Consider the following 7943-nt stretch of genomic DNA (forward strand, 5'->3'; position numbering starts at 1 on the left):
TCTAGCCCAGCTTCTCAAACCAGCAGCATGCAGCGGCAGAAGTACGCGCCATCAGCATGCCAATGGTCTGCTCAGCCAGCCAGCTCGCAGTCGGTGTGGCCAAACGAGATTCGCCACCGCAGGAGCATTGCTGTGGAACAGTTTGCCTAGAGAGGTGCGCACCGTATCCAGATTGCAAGATTTTAAGCTAGCCTGCCTTCCTTATGTATGCCTGAAATAGGTTGTGTTTCGTCAGGTTTTGACATGTTCCTTTCTTCTCAGTATTCTCGCTCGCATAGTACTCCACTTCTATGATAATATTGCCTATGCTGTTGCTCATTAGGATTTTGGCAAATTCTATCCTTCGCTTTCATATAACTGGGCCAGGAACCCGTTTGAACTTGCGAAGTAAAATAAAATCAATCAATCAATCCTTATGTGTAATACATGTAGAGGCTAAGGATTTATTGCAATTACATACCAGTATAAAAACCGAGGTCCCCCGACATTTTTATAACTGATATGTAATTGCAATAAATCCTGAGGCTACTACATTTATTATGCATGTACATAGTTGACCTTCACTTTCACTAAAAAGGAGTATTATTTTTATAAACAGTATTTATTGGCCGTAGTGGTATTTTATACATACATACATACATACATAGTTGACCTTCACTTTCACTAAAAAGGAGTATTTTATAAACAGTATTTATAGGCCGTAGTGGTATTTTATAAACAGTATTTATTGGCTCGAAAGCCAATAAATACTGTTTATAAAATACCACAACGGCCAAAAAATAATGTTTATGAAATACTCCTTTTTGGGGAAAAGTGCAGTGCTACATGGAAAAGTGCAGTGGTATTTATTGAGTCAAAGCAAATTTTATTTGAATTTGATACTGTTGATGATGTGGTCACTAATATAATGAGTGTGGGAATTTATCAAAGGTCAATATATTAATAATAGTGCAATGAAGACCTGGAGTCTGTGGGGGTTGGTCCTAGGAAAAACCTAAAATGTATTTGATAATAATAACGCGACGTTCCCGGCACTTCTCTATTTACATGTAATGCAAAGTCGAAAATAACAGAGAACTTTAATCGAGAAATTATTATTATTATTATTTGTTTTACATCGGAAGCTCAACAGTGCAGCTGCACAAGTATGAAGAGGCCGATGGGACCAAAAGAATAAAATAAAATAAAATAGAAAAAAAAAGAACAAACAATGTATATACATGTACATCAGTGTAAATGTTCAAATGTTTAGAAAAAAGGGGGAATGAGTGGTGAACATAAATAGAAAAGAAGAAAAACGTATGCTGAATGAACCTGGGCAATATTATACATGTAGCTGGTGAGAGACTAAACGTTGCCAACGTTGTCAAACAAAATTGCACGATATCGTTCAAACCAAACTGGATCATCCAATAAGCGCTTAAAACCACGATCGAACTGAGAGGTAAACAAAGAGGATTTCAAGTCATTAGGTAGAGCATTAAAAAACAGAGCAGCACGAAGCACAAAGGATTTTTGACCGAGTGTTGTTCTGCATTTTAAATACGGGATATCATGTGTGTCGCGATAACGCGTGCTCCAGGTAGATTGCGGGGCTGGGAATAACGATGTAAATACAGGCAAAGGGCGAAGAATATGATTAATGAAAATGAACTTCCCAGTTGACACCAGAAAATAGAAGTCCATAAGACAAAGCCTGAACAAGAAGAAGACAGTGCGGTGTGGCTGTGAATTGTCGCGCTGTGACTTGGTGTGGCTGTGAGTTGTCTTGGCTGTGACTTGGCTCGCTGTGAGTTGACGACACTGTGAGTTGTCTTGGCTGTGTGTTGACGACACTGTGAGCTGTCGGCTGTGAGTTGTCGCGCTGTGAGCTGTCTCGCGGTGACCTGTCGTGTTTCCTACAATGTCATGTATGTATAGTTTGTACACGTAAGAACGTACATTGATAACTGGTCACGACATGCAGAGCTTCAGTACAAACGAAAATACAGTGCAAGTAAAAAAAAGAAACATTTATTTATCACAACTATCACAAATCATGGAACTTTGATTCTGAAATATAGGCAATCATCTAAATGGCTGCCTCGACTTTCTGCGTCGACTTTCTGCCTCGACTTTCTTGTGTAATAGCGGGAGGTACAATTATGAAAGATTTTATTATGTAGGTCAGCACGTGGACATGTTCGTTGCAAGTACATGGAGTGTTTCCCCCAGTTTCCAGGTATAAACAATATCATGCTATCGCAAACGATAACTCTGCAAATCTTTTAATTAAAATCAATAGCCACTGCCATCATCTAAGTTTCTAATGCAACTCATAATGTGGTGTTGTTGGGACCTCGCCTCCGCTGTTCTCAGCGCCTCACTCGTTCTTGTGTCTTACTTCTTCATTTTTTAGGGATACTTGTGAAGATCTTTTTTTCTTCGTTTTACTGTCCCTTGTTTTTTTGCAATACCAATTCGGTGGAGAGAATGGAACTCTCCAAAAACAATAAGTAACTCCAAAGCACGAAAAAGGGCCAAAAATTAAACCAAGACCATGTGCGATTTAACATGTTATTTAGAAAGACAGTGTCTGACTGCTCCTCTTTGGATTCAGCGCTGACATCACGAGGGCATCCTTCTTGTGCCACGCTGCACTTCTTTGGATTCAGCGCAGACTTCACGAGGGCATCCTTCTTAGGGACCATCGCAAAAGTTCGCAGAAGCCCCTGAAACGAAGAGCATACGATTGGGGGGGGGGGGGGGGGGTGGGGAGGGAGTCGGTGTCGAAAATCGCAAACCGGGCTTCAATTCAAAAACGTATTGACGACATGTAGGAGCTGATATAGATTAGCATGCCATCACAGCCAGCGTAGATCGCTTGTCAGGACGCGTAGTCCATTCATGCAACTGCGCGTGTCGCGTAGCTGGCTGCCTGTACACTGTGTGTAGTCTAGTACAGTCGTCCCTCTCTAATCCGGCACTTTATAATCCAGCACCCTCGATAAACCGGCACAATTTTCAGTAGCCAAATGTCCTCTTCATGCACATTGCAGCAGTAGATCAGATTTGTTAATCCAGCACCCTCCCTAATCCAGCAGATTTTCGTGGCACAAATAGTGCCGGATTATAGAGGGACCACTGTACCAAGAGTCCATAAAACGCGTGGTTTATGAACCCCTAGCCCTGCTGGTACTAGTACCGGTGGTAGTGTAGAGTTACTCGTCCACTAGGCTCCGGCGGATTATGCTCGCGAAATCATGGAATTTATTCTTTCATGGATTCTCGCATTATGCTCGCAAAATCCTCATATTATGCTTTGGCACGCGCGGATACATGTTCACTTTGTTGTACTTATGGAGCCCCAAAGTTCGGAAAATCGTGTGCCTTTTTGTACTTGCAAGTGGCCATAAGTACAACAATATGTTACACGAGTATCCCTATACCAAGGTGTCCATGCATGCTAGTGATTATCATGGAAAAGGGTAAACATTACTTCAGTAAAATATTTTTTCATTGCCAAATCAGTTTGAGTTACCTTTGAAAATGATCATGTTCAACTATCTTCGTAATCGTCATACTCGTCCAACCGATATGTCACCCTCACCCTGCGAATAATCAGCTCATCTCTTCCGTAGCTCCACCTCTCCTTCCATCATGACCGAACACCAACTACACGGCCTCAATTTTGTTAATTATTATACCGTAGCAATGTCCGAAGCCTGCACAGACATGGCAGCTAAAATCCAGAGGTCATGACTTCGTATCATGAATAATGAACATGTACGCAGAGTCAGTTTGCGGACTACCCGTCACTATCTCGTCCGCCGCCCCAGGATACCTGATAAAGGCTGATTCACTCGCATCTTCTGCTACATGTACTGCATCAGTGTGAGAAAGAACTAACTTTAAAGAAGACGAGTTCGACCATACAATAATGTATTGCCATGATTTCTACCCTGCTTTTCATTGAAAACACTATCTCAGTATCTGCAGTGCATGTCCTCCAACTTCAAGCCCTTTACCATGCAGACCACCAGGACTGATCAGGTGCATTGTACACTATTGTGTAGCCTGGCAGCATACTAGAACTGTGGTACAATCATGTAGTTATGCTCCTACCTCCGAGAGGATGCCAAATTATGCTCCAAATTTTCAACCGCCAAATTATGCCAATAATTATGCCGGCATAATCCGCCGGTGCCTATCGTCCACTGATCCTGCAACAACTCGGGTCGGCCGGAATGTTTGTCCAACTGGAGTGATTTTGTTCAGTCGTTGTAGTCCTTGCTAGAGTAATAATTATTATGTGAGCATCCAAGTGAAATAAAGAAGCCCATATTGTGACTGTCGTTTCGTTTGTGGGGGGAGGGAGGGGGGTCAGGCCCGAAACAAACGGTCTTCGTTTCGGGGGCTTCTGCGAACATTTGCGATGGTCCCTTAAGTCACGCTGCACTTCTTGGGATTCAGCGCAGACTTCACGAGAGCATCCTTCTTATGTCACGCTGCACTTCTTTGGATTCAGCGCTGACTTCACGAGGGCATCCTTCTTATGTCACGCTGCACTTCTTTGGGTTCAGCGCTGACTTGAGGAGGGCATCCTTCTTATGTAACAAGGAGGCACTGCTGATACGAGAACTCGAGAATGAGATAACCCTCATCAATGCCAACTTTCCAAATCCAATTGACATAGTGTCTTCTCACTAACTTCGGCGTTGTGATTGACTCTGCACACTCTTGGGTACACCACATCGAATAATATCTGGAAAAAATCAAGTAAATCCTTAGGAATTCTCTCCCCCCACTGCTCCTACCTCCCACTTTCTTGCAAGCTTCTTTTTTATTTAGCATACCTTCGCCCAATATTTGATTATGCCGATACGTCTTGGGTTGGATTATCCTCTTCCGCTGCTGCAAAGCTTGAAATACACCACAAGAAAATCCTTAAAATTCTCCTCCGTCAACCCCGCATGCTCTCATCATCCGCTCTTTTTAAAATCGCTCACACAACCCCGTTATCACATGGACGCAGTGCACACCTGGCTTCTCTTGTCCATTCTATTAAATTAAGCTTGAGTTGTGCCCACCTCATCTTATGTGTTTTATTGGTTCTCTTCTCTAAGAACTAGAAACTCGCTCTTATTCCCTAAGTGTAACTCATCCACTCTGTTGCGCTCCCCTCTCTTTATTGCTTTTTCTGTTTGGCTCACTCTACCCAGAGAAGTTAAGGACCTGACCTCACTCCGCCTGTTTAAGATCCGTACCGCCCCTTATTTACTACGACATAAATAGCTGATTATCCACATGTCCTTTGCGTCTCTGTGTTTTTCAATGTTTTTATTTGACATTATGTTTCTTTACGGAGTTGTTATTGCTGTTCATTTTGCTACTCTTTCTTTTTCCTTCCCCTTATTTTTATTTATCGCCGTGGTTGGCAATCAACCACTCTCTTAACATTGGCCGGTGTTTCCACCGAGTCTTGAGATGTTGTAATAAATAAAAAACAAATGATGAGCTAGTAAAAAGAGGCATAACGTAGGGCCCTGATCATGATCTTACAAGCTCTCACGTTGGGCACTGCGTGATATAGCTATATAGAGCGTGACTAAGTAATCCGGGTGTTTGTGAATAATGTTGAAGAGAACAACAACGGAAATGTACAAAACAAAAAGAGAAAAGGAATTCAAGAGAGCAAAGCCAGTGGTCTTGTCTGTATCGTCATCAGGCTTTCCCCAAATCGGACAGCCAAATTTCTCACATACACATACACTCACACGCGCGTACACACGCACACCCACACATTCTCTAAATCTCTCTCTCTCACACACAATTCATTCTCTAAATCTCTCTCTCTCACACGCACACATTCATTCTCTAAATCTCTCTCACACACACACACATTTATTCTCTACATTTCTCACACACACACACGCACACACACATTCATTCTCTAAATCCCACACACCCCCCCCCCACCCCCCCCCCCCCCCCACCCCCACACACACACACTGTGGACTGTTAGGCATAACTAGGCTCCGACGGATTGTGCTCGCGAAATCATGGAAATGGGCTTTAATGGATTCTCGCGTTATGCTCGCAGAATCTTCATATTACGCTTTGGCATCGGGGATACTTATACACTTTGTTGCACACTTGGAGCCTCAGAGTTCGGGAAATGGTGCGTTTATCGAACTTGCAAGTGGTGAATTTTACATTGGCAAATTAGTTATCTTTGATATATCATGTTCAACTGTCGACGTAGTCGTCATACTCGTCCAACATGTCAACCTCACCCTTCTGATAATCAGGTCATATCTGCAGCACTGCAACTCCACCTCTCCTTCCATCACGACCGAACATCAACTATGCCTCGTAAATTATTTCACAGTTTTAGAGTAATATCCACTAGATCAAGTACATACACAGGTACCGATATTTGAAATAGGAGTTGGCGATAAGATTATAGCCTTTACAGACATGGAGGCTGGCAAAATCCAAAGGTCAAGACTTCGTATTATGCGCAACATGTACGCAGAGTTTTGCCGACAACCCGTCAATACATACTTTCTCGTTTTCCATTCTTACTTAGGAGACTCCCTTCAATAGGCATCTATTTGCCTCTGGAGGATCGGTGAAATAAAAATCAATCAATCAATCAATCAATACATGATGATTTTATAAGTACAGTAAAACCTGGTGTATGTTGACCTCTCGTTTTAGCGACCACCTCCTCTTAACGACCGGTTTTCCATGGAGGGACAGTTCTACACAGACACTGTGGGACCTGGTTCTGAAGACCATCTGGCTTTCACGACCGCTTTTGCTTGTGGCAGACTGGTCGTAAATTTCGAAAAATAAGAATTTTGGAGTTAGAATTCGGGAGTGGTGTCAAAAGAGAGGTAATGGATTGAAGTTTCATCCTGTGAACTTTGAGCTTCATAGCTAGTCTTGTTCCTAAGATATAAGCGCATGTAAATGCGCTTTTTCATGCGTGACCTAAAATTATGGCATGTCAAGAATTATTTAAAATTTGCGCTGTACGTACACTGAGTCTGTCAGCGCTGCAGAGCTCCAGCAGCACAGATCGATGCTGGGATAGAGCTGGCCTCAGAGACTGAGAAGAAGTCATGAAAGCACCGCAGAGCCACCAGGAAAGGTGTACTGGACACAGCTGTTGACAAAGAAGGCATCACATTATTATCGTGGTGCTTTAGGAGGTATTATTTGAGTGCCAATTTTCAGTGTCCCGCTTTAGGAGCTGCATCTGCGCCTTGATACTTGAAGGGTGGTGGCGTTCCTACGGATGCGGAAAACCCGGTTTCCAGCCGAGTCTCACGCGAACCGTGAATTTTTTTAATTTTTCAGTGTTTTTTAGGGTACTGGCAAAATGGGGTGCATGATGCTGCCTAGGATGTGCTTCAGATGGTTGCATAATGTTTATAATAATTTTCTTTTCAGTATGTGTTGTGAACCCTCCGGTTCTCTAAAGTATCAGGAACGAACGACCCCACACGGCACGAGGACAACTATTTATTCTCAACAGTATATTTCACTTCCATCGACTAACAACAATGAACAATGAATGAACAACGAATGTAACTGAATGACTAACACTAAAACCACCAGGTAGTTATAGCGTGAAAATGACAGCGTATATGAGAAAAGCATACACATACAACATACAATTACAACGCACACAGCAAACCGCACATAGCGCCTGTAGCGTATGCCACGTCGTAAACATCAGTGGTACGGCGGAGTCGGGATACAGCTGCATTGAAACGAACACAATGTCACAAGCGAGAAGGCCTTTCACTCTCAAGAACTTGTCGTTTCACAACATTCTCCCCACCAAAGGGCTTCTCACCGCCGTACAACAACTCACAAGTCAAACGATTTGGGGCTTACTACGCGTCATCTGCTGCTGCGGTGGTGGCCATGGTAGAATATCACTAATGCCC

At 43.0% G+C, this 7943-nt stretch overlaps 1 protein-coding gene across 1 annotated transcript in view; it reads left to right on the forward strand.

Annotated features, from left to right (window-relative positions):
• Window positions 1-4689, forward strand: part of LOC135815017 (ataxin-8-like) — a gene marked incomplete at its 5' end in the record, with an annotated part of 7481 nt that extends 2792 nt beyond the window's left edge. The window contains one exon of the mRNA XM_065328273.1: window positions 4563-4689. Coding sequence (XP_065184345.1) covers window positions 4563-4689 — 127 coding nt within the window. The remainder of the gene's footprint in view (window positions 1-4562) is intronic.
• Between the last annotated feature and the right edge of the window lie 3254 nt (window positions 4690-7943).

The sequence above is a fragment of the Sycon ciliatum genome, chromosome 1, assembly GCF_964019385.1.
Source record: "Sycon ciliatum chromosome 1, ocSycCili1.1, whole genome shotgun sequence".
NCBI lineage: Eukaryota > Metazoa > Porifera > Calcarea > Leucosolenida > Sycettidae > Sycon > Sycon ciliatum.